This window comes from Orcinus orca, chromosome 19 (assembly GCF_937001465.1).
Source record: "Orcinus orca chromosome 19, mOrcOrc1.1, whole genome shotgun sequence".
Lineage (NCBI taxonomy): Eukaryota > Metazoa > Chordata > Mammalia > Artiodactyla > Delphinidae > Orcinus > Orcinus orca.
The window spans coordinates 51,755,781-51,777,639 of NC_064577.1; the positions used below are offsets into that span (position 1 = coordinate 51,755,781).

The 21,859-nt window shown below is 51.7% G+C and overlaps 2 protein-coding genes across 3 annotated transcripts in view; one reads left to right on the forward strand and one right to left on the reverse strand.

The window, feature by feature from the left end:
- Positions 1–1,478: 1,478 nt before the first annotated feature.
- On the forward strand, positions 1,479–11,547 carry MPO (myeloperoxidase). The gene is made up of 14 exons (XM_033431800.2): positions 1,479–1,503; positions 1,663–1,740; positions 1,890–1,983; positions 2,529–2,704; positions 2,901–3,024; positions 3,124–3,253; positions 3,324–3,530; positions 4,353–4,671; positions 6,478–6,638; positions 8,006–8,261; positions 8,724–8,894; positions 9,669–9,906; positions 10,621–10,835; positions 11,458–11,547. Exons 2-13 carry the CDS (start codon positions 1,665–1,667, stop codon positions 10,826–10,828), a joined length of 2,160 nt encoding a protein of 719 aa, XP_033287691.1. The 5' UTR covers positions 1,479–1,503; positions 1,663–1,664; the 3' UTR covers positions 10,829–10,835; positions 11,458–11,547.
- Positions 11,548–12,952: 1,405 nt separating this feature from the next.
- Positions 12,953–21,859, reverse strand: part of LPO (lactoperoxidase) — a 32,415-nt gene continuing 23,508 nt past the window's right edge. For both annotated transcript variants that reach the window (XM_004271773.3, XM_004271775.3), the window contains 5 exons: positions 20,342–20,502; positions 15,831–16,083; positions 14,815–14,988; positions 13,806–14,043; positions 12,953–13,619 (listed from right to left, as the gene is read on the reverse strand). In XM_004271773.3, coding sequence (XP_004271821.1) covers positions 13,412–13,619; positions 13,806–14,043; positions 14,815–14,988; positions 15,831–16,083; positions 20,342–20,502 — 1,034 coding nt within the window. In that variant the 3' untranslated portion in view covers positions 12,953–13,411. The remainder of the gene's footprint in view (positions 13,620–13,805; positions 14,044–14,814; positions 14,989–15,830; positions 16,084–20,341; positions 20,503–21,859) is intronic.

A 21,859-nucleotide genomic window follows, 5' to 3' on the forward strand; every position in this document is an offset into this window, starting at 1 on the left:
TGCCAGGGAATTCCCCTAAAGTATGTTCTTATCACTGCTTAAAATACGTATTATATCTACATATAGGATATAAAATTATGAAATGGGGTTATTGGTGAGTGGTGGGATTATGGGAAATTATTTTCCTTCCTGCTTCTTATTTATGTGAAAGATGGCAAACCTGGAAAGAAAAAAAATTACACATAACCTCACCTGATTGTAAATATTTTATTTACTTATTCTATAACATTTCATGTATGGAAATAGATGTTACTTACAGGATGAAAAAAAAAGTATTTTCAAAAGCCTATAAAATTCTAGAACCTGATTCACAAAGAGCCATTCGTCCAAGTTCACCCATAGCAAGTACCTGGCAGAACAAGGCTGGAAGAATGGCCTCCCCTCTCATGGGCCCCTGGACTCTGCTTCCTGGCAGATGACAGGATCACTGGGCACATTGGGAAGATGTCTCTGTCCCCTGTTCCTTGGCCAAGATGTGGTCTGGGCATAGAAGGCGAGAGTGAGTGCAGGAGGGTATCTGAAGGTAGGAGGTGTGGGTAGACCAAACAGGACATGGGGGCCACGGCTGGCACGTGCCCAGCCTGACGAGGGCACAGGGAGGTGGACAGACACAGTCATTAGTCGTAGGGTACCTTTTCCTGCTACGGAATGGCAGTCCCTTTGCCAGTCTTCCCCAGGGCTTCTCCCTCTTCTATTTCAAAAGTTTAATGCAAATCCTAACGACACTGATCTTGTCCCTGGGAGGCACTGGGCTGTGTCACCCAACTGATCACTAACCACAACCAGCTCGCTTCTCTCCTGGTTCCTGAAATCTGGGGGCAGATGGTGGGGATGTTGGAGACAGCCCCCTACCAAAAGCCAAGAGGAAAGGGGATGAAGAGAGGGATAGAGGAAGTTAACCTTGGTCCTCAGCCCACGGCCCCCAGGGTCTTCTTTCCTGTGAAGCCCAACGGTCCCCAGCCAGATTTCCTGTCCCTTTAGCCTTCTCCAGGAATGGAGGGCTGCCCATCAAGGTTGGCCACAGGGGTCAGGTTACTGTTGGGGGTGGGGCAAGGTGCCCTGAGGCAGATCGGGCCATCATCACTCCAGGTCTCTCCTTCACCTTCTGTTTCCCATAATTCCTTAGGTTGTCAGTTCCTAACTTTTGTCCCTTTCAAAGGAACCTTGGATACTCAGTTGAACCAGAATTTTGGAGGGGGTGCAGTTAGTTGTCTGCGCCCCCTGGGGACAGCACTGGTCTAGGCACACAATGGGGAGCTGAGAAACTCTGGGGGTGCTAAGTTCAAAGGCTGAAGACAGTTCTGGTCCCTCCTCTCCTGCCCGTATCACCCATATCAGAGAACTCTTTCTAAGCACCCCGGGGCCCAGGCGGGGAGGAGAGAGAGTTCAGTCTCCAGGGGCGGGCCTCATCTGCCCTGCCCCTCCCCCAGCTTGGAGGACATAAAAGCCCAGATTTAGCTAAGAGGTGATGTCACTGCCAGCTGGAGCACGGGAACTTTGGAGGTAGGGTCCTGGACTCCGTCTGTTGGCAGAACCCACTGAGGGGGCACTGGGGGGTGACGGTGGGAGTGAGGGGCCTGGGAGGAGAGGGACATGGGGCTCTCTTCTCCCTAAATGCCCTGTGGGCTTTGGACACTTACTGGGCTTGGGGTCTTGCTGCAGAGATGAAGCTGCCCCTGGGCCTAGCAGGACTGCTGGTCATTCTAGCCATGCCCCAGCCTTCTGAGGGTGCCGCTCCAGGTAACAGTTCAGAAGGAAGGGAAAAGGTGGTGTGTTGGGGGAGGTTCTGAGTCCCCGGGATGCCTTTGCTCAGTGTAAGCCACCCGGGCTCTAGGGCCTGATGGGGGCTTTGGGCCCATTCCTGACCTCGTGACCCCTGTTCTGGGCAGCTGTCCTGGGGGAAGTGGAGACCTCAGTGGTGCTGACCTGCATGGAGGAGGCCAAGCGGCTAGTGGACAAAGCCTACAAGGAGCGGCGGGAAAGGTGGGGCGCCGGGGTACGGCGTGGCTCTGGGCAAGGCTGTCCCAGGCCTTTCAGAGAAGGAACAGGCAGTGGGGAATTTGTGGCTGGGCGTGGGGCCCTCTGTCTGTCAGTCTTTTTTTTTTTTTTTTTTGCGGTACGCGGGCCTCTCACCGTTGTGGCCTCTCCCGTTGCGGAGCACAGGCTCCGGACGCGCAGGCTCAGCGGCCATGGCTCACGGGCCCAGCCGCTCCGCGGCATGTGGGATCTTCCCGGACCGGGGCATGAACCCGTGTCCCCTGTATCGGCAGGCGGACTCTCAACAACTGAGCCACCAGGGAAGCCCTGTCAGTCTTTTTAGCTCTGGGTGCGAGAACATTTTCCAAACCATGGCTCCCGTGGCCTGGCCTCTGGGCACACCCAGGTCCAAACCCCGTTTAAAAAGAGAAACCTGCTTCCTAACTGTGGGTCTGTCTACACTGTCCTCTGTGTCCAGAACCCTGGGCTGGGGCTGTGCTGAGTGTCTCTGCCTCACTTCTCTGGCCCTCCCTCCTCCCTCCCCCAAGCAGCATCAAGCGGCGGCTTCACAGTGGCTCGGCCAGCCCCATGGACCTCCTGTCCTACTTCAAGCAGCCAGTGGCAGCCACCAGGACAGCGGTGAGGGCAGCTGACTACCTGCACGTGGCCCTAGGCCTGCTGGAGAGGAAGCTGCGGCCCCTGTGGCCAGGCCGCTTCAGTGTCACGGGTACCATTCCCTCTACATCCCCAGACCCTCGCTCAATCCCAGTGGCTCCCCCAACCCCTCTTTCCAGGGGGTCTCAGCAGGCATCCTAGCTTCCCCTCCATGTCCTCAGATCACACCCCCTAACCGAGGCTCCCCAGCAGAGGATAGAAAATAGGGTCTCAGCTCCCACTCGCCCCCTACTTTCCCGGCCCCGCAGACGTGCTGACACTTGCCCAGCTGAATCTGCTGTCCAAGACTAGCGGCTGCGCCTACCAGGACCTGGGGGTGAGGTGCCCAGAGGAGGACCAGTACCGAACCATCACCGGGCAGTGCAACAACAGGTGCGGCCGCTGGGGACCTCCCCTCGGCGGGCGGGTGGTGGCTAGAGGGGGGTGGTCCCGGCCACATGGCGTCAGCGCCCTGTTCCCCCACCCCTGCAGGCGCAGCCCCACGCTAGGGGCCTCCAACCGCGCCTTTGCGCGCTGGCTGCCGGCGGAGTACGAGGATGGCTTCTCCCTGCCCTTCGGCTGGACGCCCGGGGTCAAGCGCAACGGCTTCCCGGTGCCCCTGGTGAGCCCTGGCCCGCGGAGTGGGAGAGGCCCGGCCGAGGCCAGGGCCCCTGACTCCCCGTGTCCCGCAGGCTCGCGCCGTCTCGAACGACATCGTGCGCTTCCCCACGGAGAACCTGACCCCGGACCAGGAGCGCTCGCTCATGTTCATGCAGTGGGGCCAGCTGCTCGACCACGACCTCGACTTCACCCCCGAGCCAGCCGCCCGTGTCTCCTTCCTCACTGGCATCAACTGCGAGACCAGCTGCCTGCAGCAGCCTCCCTGCTTCCCGCTCAAGGTACTCCCTCCCTGCCCCACCGGCCAGCCTGCCGGGTCGCGGGAGGGGCAGCGTTCCCGGAAGGGAACACCTCCCTCCGTGCCCAGCCTTCCTTCCCTGGCTCCCAGCAAGGCTGGCCCTGAGCCCCCATCCCCCGCCACTCTGGGCTAGGGACCTTCCCACCGTCCCTCAAACCTCTGTGTGCAGGTGCCGGGGGCTCAGTCCTCCTCCCTCCCCACTCACGGGCTCCCTCTCCCCAAGCCCACATCACACAGAGGCTGGGTTTTGGGGTTGGAGCAGGGCTGAGAGTGGGCTGGTTGGTCGAGGCACGTGCAGAGTAGGTAGACGAGGGGAGAAAGAAGGAAGTAGGATCCGAGAGAGAGGGAGAGAGACACAGGGGCCAGAGTGAGAGAGAGGAAGGGGAAAGGGAGAGGAGGCCCCCGGAGAGTGTAGAGACCAGATCTAGAGAACAGAGGAGGGAGGAGCAGAGACAGAAAAGAGGAGAGAAAGGAGGTTTGGGGGGAGGGGTCAGAGGACTGGCCACACCCCCTTCAGCGGGCCCCACATCCCCCACGCCAGCATCCTACTCGTCACCCCTCCAGCGTGGAGGCGCTCTGCTGGTGGAAACTCAGGCTGATCCCCTGGGGGCCTTGAGACGCCTTCCTGCCGGCCGAGGGGGCCGAGGAGCTCCGTTTTAGTATCTGGGTTGCCCCCTCTGGTCCTGGGCTCTAGGCTGCTTCCGAGGTGGGAATTAAGGCCTTCAGGAGGGTGGGCGGGGGAAAGCCACTCCTGATCTCTGTCCCTGTCCTCGGCGCGCCCGCCGGGCCTCTCTCTGTGCCGCAGATCCCGTCCGATGACCCCCGCATCAAGAACCAACGCGACTGCATCCCTTTCTTCCGCTCCAGCCCGGCCTGCAAAGGGAGCAACATCACCGTCCGCAACCAGATCAATGCGCTCACCTCCTTCGTGGACGCCAGCATGGTGTACGGCAGCGAGGACCCCTTGGCCATGAAGCTGCGCAACCTGACCAACCAGCTGGGGCTGCTGGCCGTCAACACCCGCTTCCATGACAACGGCCGGGCCCTGCTGCCCTTTGACAACCTGCACGATGACCCGTGCCTGCTCACCAACCGCACCGCGAACATCCCCTGCTTCCTGGCAGGTCAGTCTTGGGCAGGGACCTGGGCTGACGCAGGGGCGCCCCCTACCGGAGCCACAGCGGGCCCGTTTGAGAGCCCCTTGTGGGTTTGCATTTAGAGAGACTGTCCTCATCAGCTTCATGATATTAATCCAGTTGCCTTGGTAACAAGTTGGATGGAGCCAGAGAGGCGAAACAGAAACAAAACCCCAAACCAACAAAAACAATAACCCCAGACCTAAGAAGGAGACTCAGGGATGGCCAAGGAGCGAGCCTCTGTCCCTCTGTTCAGCCCTTTCTCGGTCGCTCTCTTTCCCTCTAGACTCTGGGAGAGAGGAAAGTTGAGTCCTCCAGGAACAGGGAACTGAAGGGACAGAGAGCAACATGGCACCCTCACCCTCTAGAATCACAGTATCCAATATGGTAGCCACTAGCCACACATGGCTATTTTCATTTACGTGTAAGTTAATTTAAATGAACTTAAATTAAAAACAAGATTCCTCCACTGCGCTAGCTACATTTCAAATGCTCAACAGCCTCGTAGGCTAGTGGCTTCCATATAAGGACAGCTCAAATGTAGAACATTTCCATCTTCATGTTCTATTGGACAGAGCTGCTCCAGCGCATCACCACCTATCCACCTTGATTCCCTGTAATGAGAGAGGGTGGGATTTTCGATTTAAACAGCTGGCATTCCTGGGGATATGGTTGGGGCAATGATGGTGGTAGTGCCCAGAAATTTTACGCCTTTACCTTTAAACCCAACAGTGGGTCTGAGGCCTTTCTCTCTGGCCTCCCAACCTCACCTCCTGGTGGCTCCTGATGGGTGGGCCCTGGGGAGGAGAATCAAGGTCAGCACCAGTGTGGGCTTTTCTGGGCTAGTGGGGGAAAAGCAGCACTCCTTGGCCTCCTCATGGTGTTAAGCCACATGTTCCCAGCCTGGATGGTCGTGACCTCTGTCAGGTTGTGGGAAGGAAAAGCTGCTCTCAGAGAATATCCTTCTCAACAAACTTTAGAGCTGTGGAGGACTGAACCCAGTGTCCTGCAGAAATGGGCTTGGCCCTAACCCTCTGGCACTTCCAGAGCAGGTTTAGGGGAGGACTTGAGGGATCAGAGGGTCACACTTCATTCTTTTGCACAGTCTCAGGGGTGGACTTCAAACATCCTGTGCCCTGGCTCCCTGCCCTGAGCAGGCTGCACAATTAGCATGCAGTAAGGTGCGGATGGCAGTTCTGAACAGATGGTACTGGCTTTCTAGAGTCCTGTGTTAAGAAGGATTCTGAGGTTGCATCCAATTTTAGCAGGAGAGAGGGCTGTGATCATTCACTGTGTCTCACATGGACAGGAAAATAGGGAGAGCCAACGTGCATGCTACTTTCTGGCCTTCCCTGAATCAAGAGAATAAGTCAATCAAGCTGTATTCATGGATCTCCTATTTTGTACCAGGCACTGTGTTAAACCCCATGTGTCTATGTATACATTGGGTGGGAGGGTCAGATACAAAAAGGCACAAGCCATGGTCCTTGTCCTCAAGGTGCTACCAGTCTCAGGTGTGGGAAGGTGGCAAGTCTTGTGTCAGATCTGGTGCTTAGTGAATGAGCATCTCTGACCAGCAGTGCCACTAAACAGAAGAAGAGCTATTATGGTGGACCAGGGCATCAAGGCAGGCTTCCTAGAGGAGGTGTAAACTGAGCATGGAGTGGAAAGATGGGTGCAGAGGAGGGCTGGGTAAGGGGCATTTGAGGCCTTGGCTTGGGAGAGGGTTTCAGTGGAGCAAGTCCTTTCTGGGAGGGAGGTCTTAGGAATGACAGTAGCTCTTGCTTCCCCAAGGGGACAGCCGCTCAAGTGAGATGCCTGAGCTCACCTCCATGCACACACTCTTTCTGCGGGAGCACAACCGGCTGGCCACAGAGCTCAAGCGCCTGAACCCCTGCTGGAACGGAGAGAAGCTCTATCAGGAAGCCCGAAAGATCGTGGGAGCCATGGTCCAGGTAGGCGGTCCTGTGCGTCAGTGATGCCAGGGGTCGGCAGACTTGGGATCCAGACATGCCTTTGCCACATCTTATCAGTGCAAATTAACCCTCATGAGCTTCAGTTTCTTCATCCATGATACTGTAAGGATTAAAGGACACATATGAAAACACCTGGCAGATACTAAGCACCTGACAAGGGTCACTTGCCTTCCAACGCCTCTTTCCCAGGCTTGCTGACCTTTCTACTGATACTTTCCTGTCCACCAGGAATGGTACTGGGAGGTTTAAACAGGTGGTTCTAATGTGCCTGGCGCACAGTAGCTGTTCAGTAAATGCTTCTCCTTTCCTTCATCTCATCATCACCCTTGGCTCCTTTGCACACTCTCTCTTCTTTAGAGCTCTATCACAGGTCACCTGCTCTCCTTATCCTCGCTTATCCATAGGGGGGTGTTCTCTGAACTTTTTTTGAAATGTTTAAATGCTTTATTTATTTATTTATTGGCCGCACTACATGGCTTGCGGAATCTTAGTTCCCCGACCAGGGATTGAACTCGTGCCCCCTGCAGTGGAAGCAGAGGGTCCTAACCACTGGACCTCCAGGGGATTTCCCTTCTCCCAACTTTTGATGCTCCAGCATCCCCATTGTCTCCCCAAGACATAAACACACACACACACACACACACACACACACACACACACACACACACGCACACGCACATGCACACCCCTTGTTAATACTCCTTGACCCTGGAGGAGAGAGAGTTGCTGGAGCTGAGGATGAGTTTTCAATTTGCACTAAGAAAGTGAGATTCATTTAAACCTCAGAGGAAATTCCAGAGTCTAGAATCTAGAGTGGGACTGTTCCATCTCTTTTCTTTTCACTGGGAGAAAGCATCTAGGGTGGCCCTTTTCCATTTTGCTTCCCCTCCTCCTACAGGCAATATATTGAACCCTACTGTGAGCCAGGCACTTGCTGGGCACTGAGTAATTTCAAGAGAAATGAGATACCACCCTTGCCCTCAAGGAGCTAATAAGTTTGTAGGAGAAATGGGACCATGGGTAACAAGGGCAAGGGAGCTACTGCAAGGAGTAACAAAGCCCTTTTTTTATGTAATACTTTAGGGCAGAGAGCAGCATAATTACCCGTAATTTACATTTGAGGAACTGGGGCTCAGAGAGGTTAATAACTGGCCCAAGGGCACACAGCAGGCAAGCACTAGAGCTCTGTTTATGCCATGCGGTGCCACTCTGTGAGACTCAGCTCTAGTGCTGTGGGAGGCAAATCTCTGGCCTTATACAAGGGAGGGATCCCCTGAGTCAGGAGCAGGTGAAGAATCTGCTGGGCGGGATGAGTGGAGAGGCTGCTCTGCGTGACTTTTCTTTAGATCATCACTTACCGAGATTACTTGCCCCTGGTGCTGGGGCCGGAGGCCATGAGGAAGTACCTGCCCGAGTACCGCTCCTACAATGACTCGGTGGACCCGCGCATCGCCAACGTCTTCACCAACGCCTTCCGCTATGGCCACACCCTCATCCAGCCCTTCATGTTCCGCCTGAACGATCAGTACCAGCCTATGCAGCCCAACCCTCGTGTTCCGCTCAGCAAGGTCTTTTTTGCCAGCTGGAGGGTTGTGCTGGAAGGTGAGCGGGACCTAAGCCAGGAGTGAGTTAGCTGGCAGCCGAGGGTGGGATGGGGGTGGGCTTCGTCACAGGGAGCTAGGGTGGACCAGATCCTCTTTCCTTCCATCTTTGGGGATCTGATCTGACTTTCCAGCCTCTGACTTTCAAGCAGAGCTCACCTGACTCTGGTGAGCTCTGGTGGAGATGGCTTGTAGGAGCTGGCTCCTTCCTGTGTGTTGTACTGACTAATCCTCAGTGACCCAGGAGGCCAGGGGCTGGGAGAACCTGAGCCTTGCCAGTCTGAATGGCATTACCCCCCCGAGACCTCAAAGCCTCAGTGAGGACCTGCCCGCTGGGGACACCTTGGCACCAGAGCCGCACATGCCCAGCCCTGTTCTGCAATCCCCCCGGTTCTGCCTGACTCTGGTCTGAGCTCCGATACCGAGCCAGATCCTTCCCCCAACCTTGCTCCTCTCGCCCCAGGTGGCATCGACCCCATCCTCCGGGGCCTCATGGCCACCCCTGCGAAGCTGAATCTGCAGAACCAAATCGCGGTGGATGAGATCCGGGAGCGGCTGTTTGAGCAGGTCATGAGGATCGGGCTGGACCTGCCCGCTCTAAACATGCAGCGCAGCCGGGACCACGGCCTCCCAGGTGAGGGCCCCGCCCCTCCCCACCTCCCACTCCAGGGCCTGCCCTCTTCAGTGTCCCCAGCTGCCCAGGGCTCCCCCGAACCCCCAGAACGTTGCTCTTAGGATGCGGTCTGAGGTCAGGCCCCTACCTCTCCCTGGGCCCATCTGCCCCATTTCCAGCACCTCCCACCTCCTTTGTGTTGCTGTAACCCTCCAACTTAGAGCATCATCGTAATAACCACAAGCCCCTGCCCACAGTCTCAAAATCTGTCTCCCTCTCATTTCACTTTGCTTCATTTTACATGAATTCTGAGGGGAAGAGATTATTATCACCTCCATTTTACTGATGAGGAAACCGAGGCTTGGAGAAATTCAGAACCTGCCCAGGTTCTCCAGCCACGTCCATGACAGAGCTGGAATTGGAGCCCAGATCAGCCTCACGCCACGCCCGTGCCTGTGTCATAGGACGGCTGGTGTGGCCGATCCTTCTAGACACACTGCACCCATCACGGGTCTGAGGTCTCCACAGGGGGCCGGGAGATGCCAGCAGCAGTTATGGCAATTTAGGATTTACCGTAGGGTGGGAGGACAAGGGGAGAAAGAGAGGCTCCTGGAGAGACCCAGCTGTCCCCAGGCCCCTGGAGAGGCCGGAGGGTTCCCTGTGGGGTTTATAGCCTGGTAGCAGCCCCTCTGTGTCCTCCCCTCCCTCAGGTACCTCAGTACGTGGCCTCGCTGTGTTGGGAAGGTGGCCTTTCTGGGACCCACCCACGGGCGTCTCTCCCCTCCCCCCATACAGGCTACAATGCCTGGAGGCGCTTCTGCGGGCTTCCGCAGCCCAGCACGGTGGGCGAGCTGGGCACGGTCCTGAAGAACCTGGACCTGGCGAGGAAGCTGATGGCCCAGTACGGCACGCCCAACAACATCGACATCTGGATGGGTGGTGTGGCCGAGCCCCTGAACAGCAAAGGCCGCGTGGGCCTGCTGCTCGCCTGCCTCATTGGGACCCAGTTCAGGAAGCTCCGCGATGGCGATCGGTGAGGACGGAGGCCGAGGGGCTCGGGCCCGCTGCGTGGCGGTGGGCCTGTCCCTGACCCTCGGGGGCCCCAGCTTCCTCCTGCTAGAAGGAGTGCGTTCTGGGGAGCCTCAGGGTCATCCCTAATGAGCCCTGAATCTGTTGGGGGCGCAGCAAGGAGGCACCTGGACCCCTGGTTGTAAAGGAGGGAAGAGAGAAAATGCCACTCGTAGTCACTTCTTCTCCGGGTCCCGGGCCGCCGCCACGGCACCACCGATCTCTGTTGAAAGGTCCCATCCTCGCTTTCCCACGGCTGCTCCTGGGGTCCTGACATCTATCACACCCAGTTCTACCCTAGCCTGAATCGCGCCTTTGGGATCATTTTTAAAAGGTGTCCCACTCCAGGTGGACAAATTATAAACCACCCCCAAGGGCCTTTCTCCCCACGTGGATGTAGCCCTGGCTACATTGTGAATGAGTGGGGGCCTGGCTCCCGGTCTGTCATCAGCGGTGCCCGGAGGCTGCTGGGGCGTGGGCGGGGGAGGCAGCTGGGCAGCTGTGAGTGGGGATCTATTTGTTTGAACCCCCCTGGGCTGCCTGAGGGCCTGGAGCTCCCCCGTGCTGTGGGGCCGGTGTCTGCCGTGGTCCTCTGTCATCCGGGAGCATCTCCAGCCAGTGGATGGCCTCCTGGCCCAGGAGGGCCTCAGGCACGATGGCCAGCAGTGTTCCCGTGCAGGTTTTGGTGGCAGAACAAGGGCGTGTTCAGCCCGCAGCAACAGCAGGCCCTGGCCAAGATCTCCTTGCCCCGTATCATCTGTGACAACACAGGCATCACCGTCGTGTCCAAGAACAACATCTTCGAGTCCAACACGTTCCCTCGGGACTTTGTCAACTGCAGTGCACTCCCTGCATTGGACTTGGGCTCCTGGAGGGACAGGGACTAGAGGCTGGGTAAGGGGGTGCAGTGGTGAGGTGAAGGTTGGGCATACCTGGGCTGGCCAATTGGAACCACAGAGATCTCCCTTCCCTAGGTGGGCCCATCCCTGTTCTGGGTGCCAGCCAGAAAAACCAATGACTAGACATTCATTCATGTGTGTGTGTGTGTGTACGTGCGCAGTGAATATAAATTGCATTTTGTGTGTGTGTGTGAACATGGGTAGTATTTTGTGTGCGTTGGGTTCAAATCCTGCCTCTGCAGCTCACCAGCTATGTGACCTTGAACAAGTTCCTCAACCTTTGCTAAGCCTGAATTTTCTTCTCTGTAAATAGCAGCTATCACGGCTCCTTAGAAGGTCCATTTGCATTCTCTAGTACTCGGTTTATTGAGCACTTACTACCTGCCAGGCACTGTGCTAGGCATGGGAAACATACAGAAAAAGTCAGACACCATCTCTGCCCTCACGGAGCTTATACCTTGAGAGGGTCCGGGTAGCAGAGGTGAACCAGCGACCCCAGAGGAGTGGCTGGCAGCAGTGGGGCTGTGGGTGGTGGCTGAGCTACGGGCCCGTGCGAGCCAGGCTCAGTCCCTGGCTGCCCTTTGTCCTCCTTACTCTCTTCTCTTGCTTTTTCACAGGAGGCTGCCTGGAGAGGGACTGGGGCCCACTGGCCCTTTTGTACCATTTGTTTGTACCTGATGATTATGAGAATAAAACATCACTGATGGGGATCTTTGCTGTGTCTGCAGTGGGGCTGGACCCTCAGCATGAGGCTTGCTCTGGGCTCTGAACTTGAACCAGGGGGGTCAGTGTTTCAGGGCCCTTTCTGAACTGGGGGTCAGGACATCCAGGAGTCCTCCTTTGGCCGATTCGTACGTGGAAGGCAGTCAGCTCTTAGAAGCCTAGGGGCCAGGCCAAACCAAGCAGACCCTCTTCGCTCACCTTCCCCGGGGAACAGGAATTGTGGTCCCCAAGCCCTTCTGTTCGTGCATTGCTCTGGGAAGTATTTGCTATGTGCTCACTCTGTGTCAGGCCGGGAAATAGAGGGGACACACACTTTTACTGCAGGAGAGGAAGAGCAGAGGGGTGATGGGAAGGTAGTTCCCTCCCCAGATAACAAGGCATCTCTGGATCCTGCATCCCTGCAGCTGGCACAGTGGTTCGGAGGCCGTAGGACAGTAGACTCCTTCTCACTCCTGCCTTCACGGGGCCAGGTTCCCAGACTGGGACAGCAGGCTGGGCTGAGGGAGGGGAAGGCGCATGCTTCCCTAATAAACTTGCCTGGAGCTTAATCCCTCTGATTGGTAGATTCCCTCCCTGTTCCCTCCCTTCTTCCCACATTTGGGGAGGGGCACCTACAGCTGGAGCCTGAAAGCATGCAGGATGCTGGGGGCCCATGCCCATAGGAGCCCCCGGCACGTCCCCCTAGCAGGATAAATACTACTCAGCTCCGTTTCACTGATGACGAGAGGGGTGTTCAGTGAGGTTAAGGGCCTCATCTGAGGCCTCAGAGAAGAGGGTGCCAGAGTCAGGGCTGCAGCCCAGGCCTTGTGGCTCCTGGGCTTTTCCCACAGGATGGCTAAGCGCCTCCCACCCCTGCCCCGCCAGTCAGGGGATCTGGAGGCCCCGGCTGGGCTGACCTTACCCAGGAAGGTCATTTTAAAACAACTCATGAATATGTATTGGGCGGCAGCGCTAGCCACGTTCTGGAGCTGCCCGTCAAAGGCCTCGCAGTCTCCCAGGACTGGCCTAGAAGAAGAGGGTTTTTCCCTAAGGGGCCCCTGGAAGGGAAATTAACTTTAGCTCTGGGGGAATCCAGGCTTGGATTTCCTCCCTCTTTGACCCCGTGGCACTGAGGGCTCTCTTGCCACCCCACAGCCATGGCTTCTTTTCCCAGGAGCCCCTTGCCTCCTCTTTTTCTTTGAGAGCACTTTGAAATCCCACCAGACCGTGCCCTCTCACCCCATAGACTCGTGCACACGACCTGTTGGTGGTGAGACATGTCTGAGCTGTAAACATCCAGTTACTCATTTGGCAGTGATTCCAAGGCCTGCCTTGGGAGGGGAACAAGGTCATTGCCAGCACCCGTAGTCAATCACCAGATGTTTACTGGGCACTTACTGTGTGCTGAGCTACATGCTGGGGGCCACGGAAGACACTTGGAAGTGGGCTGAAGTCCCCGGCTCAAGGAGTTTACAATCTTGGGGAGTTTATAATCACGGGGGAGTTTACAATCACAGGGAGGAGAGATAAGGGTGTAAAGGCCTTGACTTGTTCAGCGGAGAGGATGGCTGACATCTGGCAAGCTAGACTGGAAGGTATCTCAGAGAGTATCTCGGAGTCTTGACAGAAAGGTGGGTTTCCACAGGCAGAGAGGATGGATTCAAGAGGAAGAGCTGGAGAGCCCGAGGGGGCTGGCTTCGGGCTTGAGCGAGGTGTGCATCCAGGGAGCGTAGAGAGACCCGGCTGGGAGGAAGGGCTGGGACTAGGTATGGCGCTCTAAGGGACCGGGTCACTGAGCTTGCTTGAGGGGGCATCGTGGACCAAGGGGAGCTTTACTGCACAGTTTGTGAGGCCATGGAGTCCAGGCCCCTAATTCTCCTCGGAGGTCCACGGTGAGAGGTCCAGCTTATCGATGGCTGAGCAATCCACAAAGCCTTGGGGGTAGCTGTTGGCTTGGAAGGGGTGCAGCGGGACCTTGGTGACGTGGGTGTTGTCACAGACAAGGCGTGACAAGGACATTTTCTGTAGAGAGTTCCGCTGCTCCTCAGTGAAGACCCCAGGGTTCTCCCACCAGAACCTGCAGAGACAGAAGCAGGGTCTCTCCATACAGCCCAGCTGTTGGACCCTCCCCCGTCTGCCAGAGGGGAAGGGAGGGGGTCACCGGAACATGCCAAGGTCTGGCGTCAGTCCTCCTGTAGGATGCCCACGGCCCACCTCCGAGAAGGGATGCCCTCCGTGCCCTCCCCCCTGAGGTCTCACTTGCCTGTCTCCATCACGGATCTGCTGGAACTGCCTTCCCAGGAGGCAGGCCAGGAGATGCCCCACCTGGCCCCTCTCTACCAGGGGCTCAGCGACGGCCCCTATCCAGATGTCAATGTTGTCAGGGGTCCCGTAGAGAACCAGTAACTTCTCAGCCAGCAACTTGTTCTTCAGCACGGCGTGCAGCTGCTTCAGTGTTTGGGGCTGTGAGAGGCCACAGAAGCCTCTCCAGGAGTTGTACCCTAGGGCAGAGAGGATGGAGCTGTCTCATCCCCCTTGCAGAAGTGCCCACTCCGGCTCCATCAGCCCCAGAAAGTCTGTGTTCGCAGCCCTTGGGATAGAGGAGTCAGTGAGCCATTGTTTTATACTGTGGCACTTAAGCTTCAAGGGGGCTAGTAGGTTATATGGTGCTTACTACGGGTCCAGGAACTATTCTAAGCACCACACACAAACGTAAATTGAAGAACAGAGATGTCAAGTAACTTGCCTGAGGTCACATGAGTAGAAAGGGCAGAGCTGGAATTTGAACCCAGGCAGTCTGGCTCTTAGGTACTACATTTAGGAAGATCCGATAGTCGTTGTTTTCCCTCTGTTACCCTTTTCTTAATATTTTCTGGACTTTTAAACTGGTTTTACAAGTCAGTTGTTGATTTCTTTCATTTGAGGAGCTCAAAGAAAGTACCAGATGTGTTCTCTGGTCTCTGCATTAAGGAGAATGGAAGATTCCATTTCACAGATGAGCAAAGTGAGTTTTAAAAACGGGCATCTCTGGACTTCCATGGAGGTCCAGTGGTTAAGACTCTGTGCTTCCACTGCAGGGGGCATGGGTTCTATCCCTGGTCGGGGAACTAAGATCCCACATGCTGTGTGGCGCGGTCAAAAAAAAAAAAAAGGGCATCTCTGCCTTCTGTTTTAGAAGTGATCACCTCCTCAGGGCTACAGACAAGAGTCCCTTGGAACCCCAGAAAGTAGCTAAAAGTTCCCCAGGGTGGCAGGACCCTAGGCCCACTCACCAGGCATCCCATGGTCCCGGCAACGCTGTATGTTGATGGCAGCCAGGTCAAAGCCGTGGATCACGTGAGTGGGCTGGAAAAGCTTGTTGCGCAGCTCGCCCGTCATCATTTTATTCTGATTCATCGATTTGGACTTCTTGGCCAGCAGACCCCGCACCAGAGGGTCAATTCCACCTGCAAGGGAGACCCAGAGGCCATGTTGGGGATGGGGGCAGCTGGGGACATCTTCCACTGCTGGCTCCTCCCTCCACCAGACATTTTCTCTTTCCCAGGTGAAAGAAGGGCCAACTGCACCTCTCAGGCTGGAAGTGGGGAGAGAAGAGCACAGTGCAGCCCGCAGGGTATGCTGGGAGCTGGGGGTCAGTCCAGACCACCTGCCGTCCTGGGGCGATGGCATGAGCATAAGCTTAGGGTTTCTTTCAAGCTCCAGTTCAGAGAGCTGGCTCCTTCACTTCCATATGTTCCCCCAATGAACTGTGCAGCTTGGGAAGAGATGTCAGAAATCTCTGGAAAATGCCCTGACTTGTCAGGCCTTAAGTAAAGCCAGTTTCAACACAGCCCACCTCAGTATAAAGGGGAGCTGGCTTCAACCTTTGGCACTTAATGTAGGTGGAAAGCCATAGAGGAGAGCAGAAAAGAGCAATTTTTTTTTTTTTTACCAGACCTAGGAATTATTTCTGCAGGGATCAGAGAAACCTGAGGCAGGGAAAGGGAACAGGGAAAACTCAGCATCTTAAAGGCCAGCGGAAGAAAGAAAGAATAATAACTACATCCTGTATGTCAGGAACCATTGTAGGGCACTTTATACATATCTTTCTATTTTTTTAATATCCTATGAGATAGGTATTATTACTGTCCCCATTTTACAAATGAAGAAACTGAGGCTCCGTGAGGTGAATTCACTTGCCTAGGGTCACACAGGAAGTGCCTGGAGTCTGACTTCCAAGCCAGGTTTCCCTAGAAGCAGGCTACAGAGTGAGACAGCCTAGTGACAGTGCTTCCCTGAAAGCACATACCATCTTTGACTATCCTCCAGGTGTTGAAGAAGAGGGTATGCAGGGGGAGCTCTGCTTCCAGACCCCATGGCTGATAATTCTCATCCAGGCGGAACACAGTGGAGGGGACCTCTAAGTGGCCAAAGCGGAAGGCGAAGGTGAAGACATTGGAAATTCGGGGATCCACAGATTCGTTATAGCCTTGGTATGGAGGGATCCACTTTTGCATCTCATCACCTAGCACAATGGGTAGGTAGTCCCTAAAGGTGATAATCTGGAAGGAGAAACAAGTCATGAGAAAAGGGTGTGAGAAGCCCTACCTCTGGCCACAGTGGACGGGCCCAGCTGTGGCACCAGACTAAGCTGGTTAGTCAGATTCTCTCTCAGGAACTTAGATTTCAAATGCAGCTCTTCAAGAAATTATAGCTAGAATAGAAATAGCTATTCAAGCTATTTTTGGCGGTGCTCTATCTGAGGGGACAGATGGGGTGATATGGGTTGTCATTTTCTATCATGTGCAGAAAAGCAGAGAAAACCCATCTGCAGAGAAAGAGAGTGGAGAAGTGAAGAGAGGAGCAGAGAGGAGGGAGAGACAGAGTGAGAGTAGCTGCCCTAATTCCAGATGGTTTTCAGTCTCTGGCTCTCACCCTAGTTGAGGCCCAACTACACTCCCTGCCTGGGGGTTCCGGGAGAAACCCTTACTAGCTTCCAGTTGATACATGTATAGGGTGAACCTGTACTGAACATCTGAACTAGCTTGCATGGGTTTCTTTTTCTTGTAGTCCAAGAAGCCTTATTATGGATGCAAATCCATATGTTGAAGCTCTAACCCTCTCATCTGACTGTATTTGAAGATAGGGCCTGTAAAGAGGTAATTAAGGTTAAATGATGTCATAAGGGTGGAGTCCTAATCCAAAAAGACTAGTGTCCTGATAAGATGAGAGAGACACACGCACAGGGGTAAGACTGTGACCTCCAGAAAGGAAAGAAGAATGATGTACTGGGTAACACTACACCCATCAACAGCAGAATACAAATACTTTCTAAGGACCTATGGAACATTCAACAAGATAACCATACCAGGGTTATAAAATAAACCTTAACAAATTTGGAAGAATTGAGATCATAAGAGTATATTCTCTGACCATGATGGAATCAAATTAGAAATCAGTAACAGAAAGGCAGCAGAAAAATCTCTAAACACTTAGAAATAAAACAATATACTTCTCAATAACCCACAGGTCAAAGAGAAAGTCTGAAACGAAGAAACAACAACAACAAAACATACACAGTGAATTAAAATGAAAATATAACATATCAATATTTGTGGGATACAACTAACAGTGCTAAGAGGGAAATTTATATCACTTATGTTAGAAAAGAAGAAAGCTCTCAAATCAATAATCTAAGCTCCTACCTCAATAAACTAGCAGGAAGAGCAAAGTAAACCTAAAGCAAGCAGAATAAACTAAAGAAGAAAAGTCATATGATTATCTAAATCAATGCAGAAAAACTATTTGACAAAATTCCACATCTATTCATGATAAAAACTCTCAGTATGCTAGGAATAGAGCAGAACGTCCTCAACTTCATATAGAGCATTTACCAAAAAAAATCACAACTAACTATACTTAATGGTGTAACCTTGAATGCTCTTCTTTTACTATTGGGAAGACAAGAATGTCTGCTCTCATCACTCTTATTCACTATAGTACTGGAAGTTGTAGCCACTGTAATAAGGCAAGAAAAGGAAATGAAAAACATACAAATTAGAAAAGAAGGAATATAACTGTCATTATTTGTAGGTGACATGACTATGTAGAAAATCCCAAGGAATCTACAGAACTCCTGGAACTAATTGCATTCAACAAGGTCACAGGATACAGACTCAACACATAAAAATCAATTATATTTTTATACACTGATAATGAATAAGTGGAAACTGAAATAAGAGATGTAATACCACTTACAATTCCTCCAAAGGAAATGAAATACTCAGGTATAAATGTAATAAGCATGTATAGGATCTGTCTGATTAAAATTATAAAATGCTGATGAAATAAATCAAAGAAAATCTAAATACTTGGAGAGACATACTATGTTTATATAGTGGAAAACTCAACATTGTAAAGATGTCAATTGTCCCTAAATTGATCTATAGTTTTAATACAATTCTTATCAAAATCTCAGCAAGATTTCTTTGTAGACATAGATCAGCATGTTTTAAAATATATGTGGAAAGGTAAAGACCCTACAATAGCCAAAATAATTTTGAAAAAGAATAAAGTGAGGAGTCATTCTTCTTAATGTTGTCTTATTGTATAGCTACAGTTATTAAACACTGTGGTACTGGTGTAGGAATAGACACATAGATTAGTGGAATATAATGGACAACCTAGAAATAGATTGACATAAATATGCCCAAATAAGTTTTATTTTACACTTTTTATTTTATATTGGAGTATAGCCGATTAACAATGTTGTGATAGTTTCAGGTGCACAGCAAAGCGACTCAGCCATACATATACATGTATCCATTCTTCCCCAGACTTCTCTCCCATCCAGGCTGCCACATAATGCCCCAATAATTTTTGACAATGGAGCAAAAGCAGTTCAAAAGGAGAAAGATAGCCTTTCAGTAAGTGGTGCTGGAGCAATTAGACAACCATACCCCCCACCCCAAATGAACCCTGACCTAAACCTTATGCTTTATACAAAAATTAACCTCAAATGGATCATGGGCTTAAATGTAAAAGATAAAACTATAAAATGTCTAGAAAAATAAAACCAGGAGAAAAATCTCTGGGACCTAAGACTAGGGAAAGAATTGAAACTTGACACCAAAACACAATCTATGAAAGGAAAAAACTGATAAATTTGGCCTCATCAAAATTAAAAACTCTTACTCTGCAAAAGACCCTATTAAGAAAATGAAAAGACAAAGTACAGACTGGGAGAAAATATTTACAGTCACATATCTGACAAAGGAGTCATATCTAGAATATATAAAGAACTCTCAAAACTCAACAAAAAGACAAAATCCATTTTGAAAATGGGCAAAATATATGAACAGATGTTTGATTGAAGAGGATATCCAGATGGCAAAAAACACATGAAAAGAAGTTCAATATGATCAGCCATCAGATAAATGCAAAGTAAACCCACAATGCAATATCACTACATACCTATCAGAAAAGGTAAAAAAAAAAATGAGTGATGACACCAAATAATGACCAGAATGCAGAGAAACTGGATCATTCATACATTGCTGGTGGGAATGTAAAAAACAGTACAGCCACTCTGAGAAATACTTTGGCAGTTCCTTTTAAAACTAAAAATGGACTTAGCGTATAACCCAGCAATTGCACTCTTGGGCATATATCCCAGAGAAATAAAAACCTATTTTCATGCAGAAACTTATCCACGAATGTTCATAGCAGCTTTATTCATAATAGCCCCAAATTGGAAGCTATGCAAATGTCATTCAATAGGTGAATGGTTAAACAAAACATGGAATACTACTCAACAACAAAAAGAAATGAACAATTGATGTATGTAACAAGTTGGATGAACCTCAAGGAAATTATGCTGAAAGTAAAAAGCCAGTCTCAAAAGAATACATACTGCATGATTTCATTTATATAATACTCATGAAATAACATAACTGTACAGATGGAGAACAGATTAGTGGTTGCCGGGGGTTAGGGATGTGGGAAGGGGGAGGGTGGATGTGGCTATAAAAAGGTAGCACAAGGGAGTCTGTGGTGATGGTAGAGGTAAGTGTCGTTATTGTGGTGGTCGTTACATGAAACTACATATGTGATACGCTTACATGGAGCCACACACACACACACACACACACACACACACACACCACATGAATTGACTGCACTTATAACTGGTGAAATCTGAATAAACTTTATGGTTCGTATCTATGTTAACTTCTGGCTTTTGATATTGTACCATAGTTATGCAAACTGTTAGCACTGGGGGAGACTAGGTGCATGTGCTTTTTTTTCTTTTTGATACAACTTCCTGAGCATCTACAATTATTTTTAAATAAAATGTTTAAAAAATATGTGTATGGTTAATATCAACATATCAATTTTTCTAAGTCTCTTCTAGTTAGTCAATCAGTCAATCAACAATAGCAATTGACTATGCCTGTGACATGTGGCTTAGGTGTGGAAAATTTTAGAAGATAATCCAATCAAAACAATCAAAATAACTGTGATGTAACAGTCCCAGGAGTGATGGAGCCTGTGGTCCCAGTGATGGCCCCTGGGCGGGCATACTGAGTGACTGACATATGAATGACTCTCCAACACCCTGAATCCAGGGATTCATTTTGGGGCCGAGAAGCTGAAGAAACAAAAGGGAGGGTTTAAAAGAATGAGACAGTGGGAAAGAAGCAGCAGAGGAGAGGAAGGGGGAAAGCCGAGGAGGTCACTGGACGCGTGGCCACAGGCAGAGGGCAGAGCCAGGAGCAGAAGCGAGGCTGGCACGTGAGGCAGTTCTCCTGAGCCTCTTACCTGTATGAAGGCTCCTAGGATTTTCCGGGCTTCCTGGTAGAGCTTCTCTCCATCCCAATGAGGGTTGAGTCTCTTTAGTTCTCTGGCCAGCCGGTTGTGCTCTCGGAGAAGGAGGGTGTGGGAAACGGCCAGCAGGATCTGCTCCGAGGCTCGGGGATCTCCTGAAAGCCCAGAAGGCAGAAGGGTGGGTCCCCCCTGAGCAGCCCCAGAACCCAGTAACATGCACAAAGAATAAATGTGGTGTCCCAGAGGGAAGCTCTCCTAAGCCCCTCCTTCCAGTTAGTTTAAGGTGGAAAGAGATCGGGGTTGCGATTCATAGATTTGAATCCCAGCTCTCCACACACACTTTTTAGTTCTGTGACTTTGGACAAGTTACTTAACATTTCTAAGCCTCAGTCTTCATGTCTGTGAAAATGGGGATAATAAGGTCGAACCCACAAGACTGTGGTAAAGAAAGGCTACATACAGGTGACATTAAAAAGTAAAATTTGGCTAATTAAATCCCAACTGCCTTCTAAGACAGGACCTACAAATAAACGAGGGGCTTTTTATGGTGCGGAGCAATTCGGATGGTTTTAGGAATGCAAGTTTGAGGGTAAGAGATTGGGTAGGGTTGAGTTCCTCTGTGTAATAAGGGAGAAGAATCTAGAGATGGGGGCTACTGGGAAGAGAAGGTCGTATAGGTGGTAAAAGACCAGCTGTTTCATAAGGGAACTTCTCCTTGTGTCCGCTAATCTTCAGGAAAGTCTATTAAATTCATGAATGCTTGGTCTTACTGGATATTTTAATGGAAAACAGGAAGGGCTTAGTTTTGTGTCTGGACTGATGCGAGATGTGTATGGATGCAGAATCCAAGAGCTCTACCAAGAGATCTGGGTCTTCTGCCATGTCTGGGTGGGCTGGGGCTTTGTCCTGGGAGAGTGGGTTTTTGGAAGAGAGAAGGCCTCCAGAAGCCACAGGCAGAGAACACCTGGAGGGCATGAGCCCCCGGAATGAAGAGAACTGGAGGGCTTTGTCTGCGTACAGGATACATGGAGTGGGGACTTTGTGTTTATAGAAGTTTATAGAAAGCCTTAAAAATATACATTCCTCTTAATCTAGAACGTCCTCCTCTAGGAAGTTATCTTAGTAACTTATTAAAAATGAGCACAAGGGCTTCCCTGGTGGCGCAGTGGTTGAGAGTCCACCTGCCGATGCAGGGGACACGGGTACGTGCCCCGGTCCAGGAAGATCCCACGTGCCGCGGAGCGGCTGGGCCCGTGAGCCATGGCCGCTGAGCCTGCGCGTCCGGAGCCTGTGCTCCGTGACGGGAGAGGCCCCAACAGTGAGAGGCCCGCGTACCGCAAAAAAAAAAAAAAAAAAAAAATGAGCACAATAATTCATCAACAAGGATGCTCAGGACCTTAACAAAAACGCACAAACAAAAATCACAGAAAAACTAGAAATGACACCGATGTCTCCAAGTAAGGCTGATAAAATACCGTATGATACATATATGTCATGGAATACCAGGCAGCC

What these genes read in the sequence shown, in the direction of transcription:
- MPO (XM_033431800.2), top strand. Translation starts at nt 1,665, where the DNA reads ATGAAGCTGCCCCTGGGCCTAGCAGGACTGCTGGTCATTCTAGCCATG. An exon ending in ACGGCTTCCCGGTGCCCCTG is followed by an intron (nt 3,254 to 3,323) that starts GTGAGCCCTGGC and finishes CGTGTCCCGCAG; the next exon opens with GCTCGCGCCGTCTCGAACGA. An exon ending in CTCCCTGCTTCCCGCTCAAG is followed by an intron (nt 3,531 to 4,352) that starts GTACTCCCTCCC and finishes TCTGTGCCGCAG; the next exon opens with ATCCCGTCCGATGACCCCCG.